Source organism: Podarcis gaigeae, assembly GCF_964106915.1.
Source record: "Podarcis gaigeae genome assembly, chromosome: 3".
NCBI lineage: Eukaryota > Metazoa > Chordata > Lepidosauria > Squamata > Lacertidae > Podarcis > Podarcis gaigeae.
Window position 1 is genome coordinate 38,992,878 of NC_139680.1, and position 13,687 is coordinate 39,006,564.

At 42.6% G+C, this 13,687-nt stretch overlaps 1 protein-coding gene across 6 annotated transcripts in view; it reads left to right on the plus strand.

Moving 5' to 3' along the window:
- The window catches only part of MYO6 (myosin VI), a 114,721-nt gene that overhangs the window by 95,672 nt on the left and 5,362 nt on the right, over positions 1–13,687 (plus strand). For 3 of the 6 annotated variants that reach the window (XM_083729964.1, XM_083729967.1, XM_083729965.1), the window contains 4 exons: positions 6,800–6,903; positions 7,977–8,108; positions 10,776–10,802; positions 12,794–13,015. In XM_083729964.1, the coding sequence (XP_083586090.1) occupies positions 6,800–6,903; positions 7,977–8,108; positions 10,776–10,802; positions 12,794–13,015 (485 nt within the window). The remainder of the gene's footprint in view (positions 1–6,799; positions 6,904–7,976; positions 8,109–10,775; positions 10,803–12,793; positions 13,016–13,687) is intronic. The other 3 variants (XR_014561902.1, XM_083729966.1, XM_083729968.1) reach the window with 1 other exon arrangement.

The window sequence follows — 13,687 nt, forward strand, 5'->3', positions numbered from 1 at the left end:
CACCAATTTAGTACTAATTTGCACCCATCAGATTTATTTTAAGAAATAATTTCACTGTTAGATTTATGAATTGCACGAAGAAGAATTAATTTTCATCAAAGTTCTTATCTAATATTATTGATGTAGATAAATTGAAGAGATTTCTTGCCGCTTTTTAAAAAAACTTGCATTTCATTCATTTCCGTATTGAGAATTGCCGCAGTAACTGCCTCTTAGCATGTGGCTTCTGAAAAGCTATTAAATCTTGAAATCCTGACAGATCTATTTTAAAGAACAGCAGGATCAAAATCTTACCTTGTTGCCAAATAGTACTACCTAAACCAATTACAGACAGGTGGCATATATTCAATAATGTTCTTATTGTACTGTTGTACAGACAATGTTGGAATGCACTCGTCCTTTCTAGTAAAAAGGACTCTGTGTGTTATTGAGCTGCAAATTAAACGTTGTCCATTCTCACCTCCAGGCCAGATGCAGCTTTAACAGCATTTGGTGCCTGAAGTTAAGATGAAACATTAAAAAAAATATATAAAAGTAATGCTTTGACAAAATTAAATAAGCAAATGTTGGATGTTAAGCTCTTTGCAAAAGACCGTTTTGTATATCAAACTGCGTTCTTATTGTCCCAGTAATTGATTTGCCAGAACATCACATTTTTATTGTATATATTGGCCAAAATCCAAACAAGAGTTTGACTAGTTTGTTTTGCATGGGAATAGAAAGAGAGGGTCCTGTGGATATGAACGGCTGCATGCCACATGGAAATCAATGTATGAAAGTAAAAAGAATTGCAGAGGAACTTTGTGGCATTGGAATGATGATTGGGAACCAACTCCTTAATGTTTTAGTGGTGTGTGTGTGTGTGTGTGTGTGTGCGCGCACACACACACACACACACACACACACACACAGTGTTCAAAGAGGGGAGTTGGAGACAGAAAAAAACATTGGTTTAGCATAGGGCTCAGCAAACTTACCACGCCTCGGGCTGGTGTCTCCAGCGCCGATTGCCCGGAGGGCAGGGGAGCGTGTGCCCATACGCGTGCACACACGCTATTTCCGGCGCACTTCCTGGTCGGAGTAGCACTGGAAATAGCTTGTGCGCATGTGCATGGGCCTCCTCTGACCTGGATCTGCACCAGAAATAACGCTTGCGCAATAATGCATGTGTGCAAGCTATTTCCGGTGCTCCTCCAACGTGGAAGTGGGCAGCCGTACAGCACAGTGCCGGTAAGAGTGGGCAATGGCAGCGGTCACCGCAGGCCGGATAAACGAGTCCCTCGGCCCTTATCCGGTCCGCGGGCCTTAGTTTGGGGACCCCTGGTTTAGCACATGCTTTGGACTTGCCAGAAATAATTATTTGGGTCTCAATTCATTTGTATTCGTACTTAACATTCCAACTGCCAAGATGGTATCCCTTTCCTTTAGTTTTACTTTATTGACAGTGACTTAGTTTCCCTTCAGTGCATTTGTATATTGGTGTGCTGAGTGCATCTGTGGCAGGAGTGGGAACCTTCCGTTCTTTGGGCCTCCCCATTTGGCCTACAAGGCTGTTTTGACCAAACCATGCCCACATGTCAGATGTGGGGCAGGTAAAGATTGTCATCTGTATCCAATTCCCCACCCCTAACTATCAACTTCTGAAAGCTCAGGTCAAAGGTAATAAACCTGTAATACACACATTAAGTTGTATTCCCCCCTCTTTTTTTAAATAAAGTCCAGGAATTCTGGAGACTGTGTTCACACTTCCCCACATTGAAGAGAATGCAGGAGTTCCTGGCCACAGGAGTTCCTGGCCACAGTGCAAAGTTTTTTGCAGATAAAGTCGCTCAGATTCGGGAAGAGGTAGACGCCACCGTGGGAGCAGGGCCGGGGCGGGAGAGTGCTAGAGTCCTGTCTAGTCAAATTGCGTGGGATCAATTCCAATCTGTTACCTCCGAGGATGTGCACAGGCTGCTTGGACGAGTGAAACCAACCACCTGTCTCCTTGATCCTTGCCCATCCTGGCTTATAAAAGCTAGCGGGAAGGGCTGGGCGATGGGCTTCATGGGGTGGTGAATGCTTCCCTCCGTGAGGGAGCCTTCCCAGACCCGCTGAAAGAGGCGGTTATTAAACTGCTTCTTAAAAAACAATCTTTAGATGCGGCCACGATGGCCAACTATCGCCCAGTCTCAAATCTTCCATTCTTGGGCAAGGTGATTGAGCGAGTGGTTGCTGAACAACTCCAGGCACGCCTGGAAGAAGCGGACCATTTGAATCCCTTCCAGTCGGGATTCAGGCCTCATCACGGGACTGAAACTGCCTTGGTCGCACTGGTTGATGATCTCCGGCAGGCTAGGGACAAAGGTGAGAGCTGTTTCCTAGTTCTGATGGATCTCTCAGCGGCGTTTGATACCATCGACCATAACATCCTTCTGGACCGTCTTGAGGGGCTGGGAGCTGGGGGCAATGTCATACAGTGGTTCCGCTCCTTCCTCCTGGGCCGTGTTCAGAAAGTGGTGGTGGGGGATGAGTGTTCAGACCCCTGGGCTCTCACTTGTGGGGTGCCTCAGGGTTCTGTCCTCTCCCCCATGCTTTTCAACATCTACATGCAGCCGCTGGGAGAGATCATCAGGGGGTTTGGGCTGGGTGTTCATCAGTATGTGGATGATACCCAGCTCTACCTCTCTTTCAAATCAGAACCAGTGAAGGCGGTGACGGTGTGAGTGTCTTTAGGCGGTTGGAGGATGGATGGTGGCTAACAGATTGAGATTGAATCCTGACAAGACAGAAGTACTGTTTCTGGGGGACAGGAGGCAGGCAGGTGTGGAGGATTCCCTGGTCCTGAATGGGGTAACTGCGCCCCTGAAAGACCAGGTGCGCAGCCTGGGAGTTATTTTGGACTCACTGCTGTCCATGGAGGCACAGGTTAAATCCATGTCCAGGGCAGTTGTGTACCAGCTCCATCTGGTACGCAGGCTGCGACTCTATCTGCCTGCGGACTGCCTCGCCAGAGTGGTGCATGCTCTGGTTATCTCCCGCTTGGACTACTGCAATGCACTCTATGTGGGGCTACCTTTGAAGGTGACCCGGAAACTACACCTAATCCAGAACGCAGCAGCCAGACTGGTGACTGGGAGCGGCCACCGAGACCATATAACACCAGTCTTGAAAGACCTACATTGGCTCCCAGTATGTTTCCGAGCACAATTCAAAGTGTTGGTGCTGACCTTTAAAGCCCTAAACGGCCTCGGTCCAGTATACCTGAAGGAGCGTCTCCACCCCCATCGTTCTACCCGGACACTGAGGTCCAGCACCGAGGGCCTTCTGGCGGTTCCCTCACTGCGAGAAGCCAAGTTACAGAGAACCAGGCAGAGGGCCTTCTCGGTAGTGGCGCCTTCCCTGTGGAACGCCCTCCCACCAGATGTCAAAGAGAACAACAACTACCAGACTTTTAGAAGACATCTGAAGGCAGCCCTGTTTAGGGATGCTTTTACTGTTTGATGTATCACAGTATTTTAATATTCTTTTGGAAGCCGCCCAGAGTGGCTGGGGAGGCCCAGCCAGATGGGCGGGGTATAAATAATATATTATTATTATTATTATTATTATTATTATTATTATTATTATTATTATTATCTCTGTGTTCATATTGGGTGTTACAGAATCTGAGCCTCTGGAATAGGGTGCTTGCCTTTAGCAAGTTTATGCATGAATGACATGCTTGCTCATGTGACAAATGAGATTGCAATGTCAAAACGAATAACTTAAATGAGCATGTGTATTTGACAGATTATCCATTACTTTGGGCTGTTTCACAAGTTGCACAGCAATAAACCCTGGTTTGTCCCAAAGGGCACAATGAGAATGGAGACACTACCAAACACATCTTACTGACAGTTATGAATCACAGGTTTGTTGTGTCCACATAACCATGATCTTAGCAGAACCATCAAAGAAAAGCTAAGCTACTCAATTGGATTACCATTCTTAAAGATTACTTGTTTAACCAGAGATCTTTTGGCCTAGTTCTGTTGATCTAAACTATCTGAGGGATACTTAGGCCTACGGGTGGTGCAGCTAAATAAAGAAAATCCTCAGGATTTGTCACATTAATTGTTCAAGAGGCTTAGTCATTATATTGAGGAAATTAGATTTAACAACCACTGTTTTTGTGTCTAACAGGAAGTGTGCCAGCAGTTTAAAACATAACCTTTACATTTCATTGTGCCATTACAATGCACGATTTTATGCACTTGCATTTTGTGTATATATAGTAAAAGGGCAATGAGAGTCTCTAAAATGTATTTGAGTTTCAGGCTGTTTGAATAGCGAATGGGGAATTAATTTGTCATTTAAGATATACTTTTATGGCATGCACTAATGTAATGGCTGCAATAAAAGGCTATTGATTTCTCAGCTGTGCAAAAGGCCACTCGCCACGTTTGAGATTGTGTTAAACAGTAAGGAACAGAGCACATTGTTAATATTTTAATAATAAAAATTGAGTTCTTGTTGGTAAGGATAGTTGGATCAATATGACTGGCATTCTTGAGTTCTCTTGATAATAAACTTGCAGAATCTTGTCTAGTCCTAACAGCATTTAAACTTTTTTTTAAAAGCTGCACTTTAATATCACATTAGACACTGCTTGTAACATAATAAGACACTCTTAACTAAATTCTCAGACACTCATAGACATATTTTTAAGGATAATGGATCTAAGTGGCACAAAAGAGTAAAAATTGATACTGAAGATTTAAGGAAAATTGAACCAGTTTTACCCAGAACCTTATTTATTTATTCTAAAGCATTTCTAAACATATTAATGTTTAAGATCTCTAAGCAGTACACAAAAATCTGTAACTGAAAACAGTAAAATAACTGCAGTGATAAAAGCACACCTGTCCTTTATAGGGCATCCTCCCTGAACCTTGGGTTTTCAGATGTTGTTAGAACTACAGGACCCTTCATTCCCACCCCAAAGTGACAAATGGTTAGGGATGATGGGAATCGTATCTCCGCAGTACCTAGAGCCTCTGCGTTGAGGCCATTATAGCAGCTACTACAGAATGAGTTTAGAGAGAAATGTGGGAGTGAAGCAAGACTGTTGGCTAGTTTTCCTTTCACTCAAAGAATGACAATATTAGAGAACTGTATACTGTGTTATGCAGCAAGAGTGAATATCAAGAATTAGTAGGCTGAGTAGGAGAGGGGAAAGTAGGATGAAAAGGAAAGCTTGAAGGAGTGGGGGGGGGAGGGTGAAATCCCAGGTCTGAGGTGAGAGATAAGGCACTGTAGGCTTCTGTAGGGTAGAGAGGAGATTTATTAGCAATAGAATAGGCTGCACGGTTTTGTGGAATGATGTGTGTGTGCGCACATGTGTCCCTTGGGCCAAGGATGTGGCTGTTTCATGTGCTGCTGCTCTGAAGCTTTAAGGATATTTAGCTATTCTTGGTATATAGACAATCGTCCAGGTATTCAAGAGGTAAAAATGCTTCATTTGGTTGGTTGTTTTCCTGTTTGTGGCCGCTTCTTGCAGATCCTTTCTCCTTGTTTAGAAGCTTTTAGAATTCTCAAAGATGATGTTTAACTTTGGATGGATTTTTATATAGAACGACAGGATGGAAAATTAAATAAATGACCAGAAAGGAGAATAGAGATCCTCAGTCTCTGTTTTGATCAATATGTCTGTTTGACAAAGCTATGAAGTCATGCAAAGACTGCCTCTCCCCATATGAACCTACCTGGGTCTTTCGATCATAATCTGAGGCCTTTCTTTGTGTGCCTCCTCAAGAAGTCCAGAGGGTGGCAACCTGAGAACAGGCTTTTTCTGTGGTGGCTCCCTGTTGTGGAATGATCTCCCCAGGGAGGCTCACCTGGCCCCTTCATTACGTAGCCTTAGGTGCCAAGCAAAAATGTTTCTCTTCAACCAGCTGATTAACATTCTATGGCTTTTTACATATGTTTGTGAGATGGAGAGTTACTGGTTTGTTTTCATTTATTATGTATTTTGTATTCTCATTTTGTATTTTTCTGATGCAAAGCACCCTGGCATACAAATTTAATTAATAATAGTAATGCAAGAGATCTGACTCTTTGAATTATAGGTACATCCTGTCAAATGTGAAGGGTGATGTACATGTGTACAATATTTGGCATATGCCTCCTCCTCCTCATTATTAAACACTCTATAGCAGCTGTATTCGGAACTGCTTCACACTTCTTAAAAGCAACACATGCCCGATTATGCTTGCTTTGTCGCTGTACATATGTAGTTTGTACACAGGCAAGCATGCCTGACTATGGACAGTAACAGAAAATGGGAGTCAAATGAGAATTGATCACTATTCCTGCAAAAGGAAGCACATCAAACACTATTCAAGTTAAAGAGCTTTGCTATGTCCTTGGTCTTGTCATGAAAGTATTCCAAGAGGGGCAAATGGTGGCATCTTCTTGTCAAAGAATAAGAGAAAGACAGCTTGGAATGCTTTTCACTTCTTAAGAAGTACAGAAAAAGTTTCCCTCTGATTAAAAAACCTTCCCTCCAAAGGGCTGGGTGCATTGCCACTGCTATATTTCTAGAGAAAGAGGCGGCAGAACCCACCATGAATGCCTCCTTCATTCTCTTATAATGGCAATGGGATCCACTGAGCTGGAAAAAAAAGTCCTGTGCATTACCAATCAGTGCAGTTGTCCTTTTGTTTGCCTTATAGCTGTATGGGTCCCTGTTTTTACGATCTTCTCGTCTCCTGTTTTCCTGACCTCACCTTCTTGTTGTTGTGAATATTGCAATAACTTCTTAATGAAAATGTTTCAGGGGACCCACAGTGCAAGCCACCAAAGCTGCAGCTGGCACTAAGAAGCATGACCTTAGCAAGTGGAAGTATGCCGAGCTACGTGATACCATCAATACCTCTTGTGGTAAGTAGCTGCCCATTTGGGGGAGAAGAAGCCTGTTGGCTAGTAGGAGCACTTTTGCTTATTTTTTCCTGGCAAAACTCTTAAGCAACTATGTGAACACTTAGGTCCGTGGTAGAAATCTAATAAAAGTGGATAGGTTGTTTCTTGCTGTGTGTGTTTCAGGCATTTCCCGGTCAACACTTGGTGTGAGGCACTCTGTCCCCTGCATATCAAAGCAGACAGGGTTCTTAACTGCATGTCACAGATCGCTCGGGGGTCAGATAATTCCATGCCCTCCAACATTTCTCTGACGAGAAGAGGGACATCCTAACAAAAAGTGGTACATCCCAGGATCAAATCAGAAACCAGGACGGCTTCTGTAAATCCGGTAATGTCCCTGTAAATAGGGATACTTGGAGGGTCTGCTCTCACCCTTCCTAATGCCATTGGCAATGTTGTGTTGAGGCAGAGACCAAATAATCCCCGCCCCCATAATGAGGGAGGCAGTAATTGGGAGAAATTCAAGTATTATCAGTCTGAGTTCAAAGAACCATGAATAGAAGGATTAAGAGATTCAACTGTGTACGCACAAGAGTCTGTGTAATGTGCATAATAGTGGTTTCTATAGCAGTTATCAAAAACCTGTTGCACAAGCAAAACATCTTCGAATTTTTGTTTTCCTTTCAATTGTACCACAGTTGAGTGCAAGATGTAAAACAGCCCTTCCTTGGGCGGAAGATTCTTCCTGCATGCAGAAGGTTAAGTTTAGATCTGATAAAATGTGAGATTTTAAAGCTTGGATACTTTTTTGAAACACTGTTTTTGGTAGGTTTCTTTTCGTTTTGTTTTTATGTCGTTTTTCTGCTGTCACGTATTTAAAAATGCCTAAACCGTGAAAAAGAAAAAGAAAAAAGTTATTCCCCAATTTTCTCTCTCTCTTCCACAGCTTGATAAGTTTACACTGTGAGAAGTAATGTTATAACTTGCTCTGAAATAATTTTGGTTGTTTGGCTCTGTCAACACAATTCATAAGCATATTTGTTTATTGCTTTTCCTCACTTATTCCCTTCCCTGCTGTGTTTTGTCTGAGACAGATATTGAACTGCTGGCAGCTTGCAGAGAAGAGTTTCACAGGCGGCTAAAGGTTTATCATGCTTGGAAGTCCAAGAATAAGAAGCGCAATACAGAAACAGAACAGCGTGCACCCAAATCAGTGACCGACTATGGTGAGGGGAAATCCTTTTTTTCCCTAAAAAATGCTGGGAGAGAGAGAGCTAAGGAGATAGGGAGTACCTGAATGAGGTTCCTGGAAAAGTTAATAGTTACCTTAGAATAAAGTAAGAACTTTAATTGCCCTTCAGAATATTTTAAAAGGCAGCTTTGTTCTTGTTTAGTTGTTTAGTTGTGTCCGACTCTTCATGACCTCATGGACCAGAGCACGCCAGGCACTCCTGTCCTCTACTGCCTCCCGCAGTTTGGTCAAACTCATGCTGGTAGCTTTGAGAACACTGTCCAACCATCTCATCCTCTGTCGTCCCCTTCTCCTTGTGCCCTCCACCTTTCCCAACATCAGGGTCTTTTCCAGGGAGTCTTCTCTTCTCATGAGGTGGCCAAAGTATAGGGGCCTCAGCTTCACGATCTGTCCTTCCAGTGAGCACTCGGGGCTGATTTCATGTCCTACTAATTTGATCCATGGGATCTAGAGCAGTATGTGCTACGAATGGAAAGCAAGTGTGTTCCACAAATAGGCTTGCAGGACCAAGAGCTCTGGATGTTCTGGGAAACTGGCTATGTTGGCGGGAAGGCAAATGAAGCCAGGTAGCCAGAAAACTATCCCGTTTGTCTTCTGGACTCAAAATATAGTTCATGAGTAAAGCAAAACCATCAGGAATATTTTTGTTTAAAGGGGATTTACTATTTCATTAACTGGTGTAATCTATAACAGTTAATACTATATCTTGGCTGATTTGCCATTATCTTTACCTGAATAAAGATTTCAGTTTGCCTTGCCAAATGGAGCTAATGCTTGCTTACCACTAGTCAGATGCTCAGGACAAAGAGAGAATCCAAAGACTTCATATAATGCATTCAGTTTTGTTACCAAATAGTAAACCACATTGGCTCTGTTTTTCCAGGTACAGCTTTAACATAAATGTCATAGGAGACTCTGGTTTGAAGGGTAATTTTGCTTGGGTCCAGTTTATCTCCAAATAACCCAGTTCTTAGCAAGACTTATTTTCCACAAGTTTGAAATGCCTTTCAAATATTTTGGCTACTTTTTTATAAGTTAGCTTTATAGTTAATAAATACAACAACACTGTAATTGTAACATATAGGAGATTGATATTTATTTATTTGTTTAATTTACATCCCACCCATGCTACATTGATAGCCCAGTTGTTTTATGTGATACTAAAACTAAAAGAACACTTCTCTTGTTCTGTTTCTTCAGGGATGCTTTCTTTGGCTGTCAGTCCATGCAGCCTTCAGAGGAAATGTCCTAGTGTTAAGAACTTCTGTAGTCATCATGATAGGGACGCGGGTGGCACTGTGGGTTAAACCACAGAGCCTAGGACTTGCTGATCAGAAGGTCGGCGGTTCGAATCCCCGCGACGGTCCCTGCTCCTGCCAACCTAGCAGTTCGAAAGCATGTCAAAGTGCAAGTAGATAAATAGGTACCACTCCGGCGGGAAGGTAAACAGCGTTTCCGTGTGCTGCTCTGGTTCGCCAGAAGTGGCTTAGTCATGCTGGCCATATGACCCGGAAGCTGTCTGCGGACAAATGCCGGCTCCCTCGGCCAATAAAGCGAGATGAGCGCCGCAACCCCAGAGTTGGTCACAACTGGACCTAATGGTCAGGGGTCCCTTTACCTTAGTCATCATGATGAGCGTGCCTCTGTGAACTGTTCCTTTGTTTTGTTCAGAGAATAATTTCTGAGTAGAAAAGCATCTGTGTCTATCCTGGCACGGATGGTTCAAATTACTTCCCTCTATTTCATGGTGCTAAAAACTTGAGTCTTCCTCTTCCCCTCTGCTGCATGCCCCAAAAATCTGCTCTGTTGGTTCCCTTTACCCTCTGAAGCATTGGGTATAGCCCACAGTGTAGTGTGTCAGTTTTTGGACAAAAGGATCTTACAGAAGGGACTGGACCAGATTTATTGGCTTCTGAGAAGTAGATGTATGGGAATGGGACTCTCCTGCTAGCACACATGAATGGGAAAAGCCTGAGAGAGCCTGAGTCTCTAGGTTACTGGAGTGGGGTACCCACCAATATTATCACAGGGTAGCTAGACAGTTGAGTGATTACCAGAATCTGTTTCTTGCATTTTTTGGTACCTTTTCCTGTTACTTTGGGTGGCATTGCACACGTCATAGTTATGGTATACTGTTTGCATTGACATTCCCTGTGTCTTGAATTGGTTGGGCTCCAGTCTGTTCTATCTGCAAACGAGATATGAAACAAAGCTAAGGCCCTGCACTGTTCCCCTTTTAACCAGGAAGGGAGAATCGTGTATTATCCATATTAGCTATTTCCCAGGGACAGGGTGGTGGGGATGTATGCTGCCACATACCTGGCCTCCAAGCAGCCATGTTGTGCCCACCAAGAAGGGGAAGGGCGAGGCAGTGGGGAGATGGACACAGTGATATGGAGCCAAAACAGGGATGCCCACCACTATGCCTGCACTGGCATCCTGATGGTTTTGCCCACTCTCCCTCCTGGTGAGCACAACAGTCCAGCTGCCAGTAGCCCCTCTTTCCAGTTTTGTTGCCATCCCATTCAGTGGTTACATGTGGCTAATGGCACGTTCCATTGAATTGCTGAAAGAGTGCCTTTTCAGATTGCTCAGATCGAAAAGTTTTATGGTTTCTTCAGTGTCCAATGTTTGTTTGCAGATTTTGCACCATTTTTGACCAACTCAAGTAAGTGAGGGAATTGGTTTATTTCAGCTAACTTTGCACATAGGAAAAACATAGGCTCCGATTTACTAACCCTAACGAAATACTGTGTTTTGCTACATTTGTGTCACGTCATACTTGGCCTGGTAATTATTTTGTCATCTAAAAGTGCTCAGGGAGCTGCAGGAAAAAGATAGCAGCCCATGACGATATTCATGTTACCATAGGAATATTGTTCTTAATTATAAAAAGGAATGGTGATAAATTCATATGATGCGGCATTTCTGCAGCTTGTGCCTGTCAGAGACATCTTTTTCTGTTGTAGCAAAACACTTGAACTTTTGTTAATCGACTAACCTTAGAATAAAAATTAACATCTACGGTGCTGGTTTTAGGAGGAGGAAATTAATCTCTCTTTTCCAAAGGGCTTTGTTTACTCTGCAGAATATCCTTGGTCTGAGTACAGGAGGATGAGGAAAAAGACCTGTCTAGCTGCCTTTGAGTGCCAATAAAATGCTCTTAATTCTCAGCCCTCTTTATGGCTCACCCTTATGCACATTCGTGAAAGCCACAGCCTCCATTTACTTCAAAGTATATTGAGGAGACTTACAGAAATAGATGTATTACTTTGCATGTCAGTTAATTTAAATGAAAATAAACAGGCTTAATAATTCTCCCAGAAAAATACACACTAACTATTTACATGAATGTTTGCCGGTGATGCCAATGGATAAATTGGACATAATATTTATGGTTTAAAGCCTAATTATAGCAAAAGGGTCTTTTTACTCATTTCTACACTGGGAATATTTCTACACTGGGATAAACAATGGCTATTTCTGGATTTATTAACACCACATGTATGAATGAGGGCAAGATACACTTATTTTCTGTTCCTAGTTGCCAATATGTTGCCTATAAATTGGGAGGGGATGGAATAAATAAATCAGATGTTATAGCAGCTCATCATTTTTTATTGAGCCAGGCAGAGTCCATAACCAGATTCACTACTTAAAGTTGGTTGGCTAACAGAGGAATTCAATGTTAATTATTTTAATACTGAATTACTGAAATGTCTTTTCTGTTTAGTCGCCTACAACAGTTGTATTCTTAGCATCTTTAAAAATATATATTATTATTTATTAAATTTGCTTACCACCCTTCATCTATAGATCTCAGGGTGGTTCACAACATAAACAGTTGTTGAGAAGAGTTCTTTCTTAGGTGAACTTGAACAGTATGCATTGAGTTTCAATGGCAATGTGGGAAGTTGCAATCAAGTTGAGGCTACTTCTGAGCCTGGTTCCAGTTAACATCTGCAGCAGGTTTTAGTGCAAACTAAGGGACCAGTTTCTACTACTGGATCAGATTTATGTAATGCTATTGTGAATTCATGTTTACTTATATTAATGGCATTTTTGCCAAGTTCACGTCTCTCAAAGTTCAGGAAATGGCCCTCCCCTTCTCTCTCTCAGAATGTGGGATTTCAGGTAAGCTAAACGGTGACTGTTTCTCAACCTGTACCTATCATTCACCTTCTCTTATGCCGTTCGTATCTACTCCAGGTTGTAGGGTAACTTAACTTGTGAAACTATGCTTTAAGGTGTTTCCTTTGGGAGCAGTATTATGATTCATTTCCCTGCTATGGAATACAGACAGTGGTACCTTGATTCTCAAACTTAATCCATTCCAGGAGTCCATCCGACTCCCGAAACCATTCGAAAACCAAGGTGCAGCTTCTGATTGGCTGCCGGAGCTTCCTGCATTCAACTGGAAGCTGTGTCAGACATCTGGCTTCTGAGAAACATTTGCAAACTGGAACACTCACTTCCAGGATTACGGCGTTTGGGAGCCGATTTGTTCAGGAGCCAAGCCCTTTGAGTACCACGGTACCACTGTAATCATATTTTCACTATTTTCCTACTTTCTGTGTAGATTAAACAACAGAAGTAACTGTACTGAAGATTGATTTTGATCCTTGGCTTGCGAATGTTAACCTTAGTTATTCCTCGTAGCTCAACAGAACCCAACAAGCCAGTTGTCTGCCAGGCAGCAGCAAGAGGCAGAGATGAGTCGGCAGCAGCGTTACTTCCGTATTCCGTTCATCCGCCCGGCGGACCAATACAAAGATCCGCAGAACAAGAAGAAAGGCTGGTGGTATGCGCACTTTGATGGACCATGGATTGCTCGGCAAATGGAGCTTCATCCTGATAAGCCACCTATCTTGCTAGTGGCTGGTTGGTATTCATTTTTAGTTTTGTTATGCAATGAAAAGTGGAATCCTAGGCCCCTTTTAGTGGAAAAAACAAACTGAGATTTGTTGCAGGAAAGAGGAGTTACAAATAAAATCCAAATGCTGTATTCAAAAAGGCTGTACCATCATATAACCAACTTCATTATGAAACACCCCATAATCACTTAAGCAAAGCAGTGAATGATGGCTTTGTTATATCAGTATTATATTTGCAGAGCATCCTTACAGCTTTAGACGTTTTAACTTACTTTTCATGCTTCCTACTAGATTGGCCTTTGAACAAGTTATCCTGCTGCTACTTTCAAGGAAAATAGGGGGGAACAGCAGCTCCTATGCCTCCCGCACCCTCCTTTTCTTCTTTAAATAGAAGAAAATGTGTTCAAAGGTCAGTCTAGCAGGAAGTACCAAAAAAATCCAGGATCCATTTTGCTCCAGAGCTATCCTAGAACAGTATTTCATGCACCAGTATCCTTGACACTGAAGGGAATGGAGAAACCTTGAGTCACTGGGCTAAAGGAAATGTATGAAGCACAATGCATTTTTTACAAGGATTGGAGGGAAAGGGACCTGTTGATAAAAATGGATGTGTTTAATTAAGCTTGGTCTCCCTAATTTCCAAAGACATCAGTCCTTAATTAGAGTAATGAGAATAACT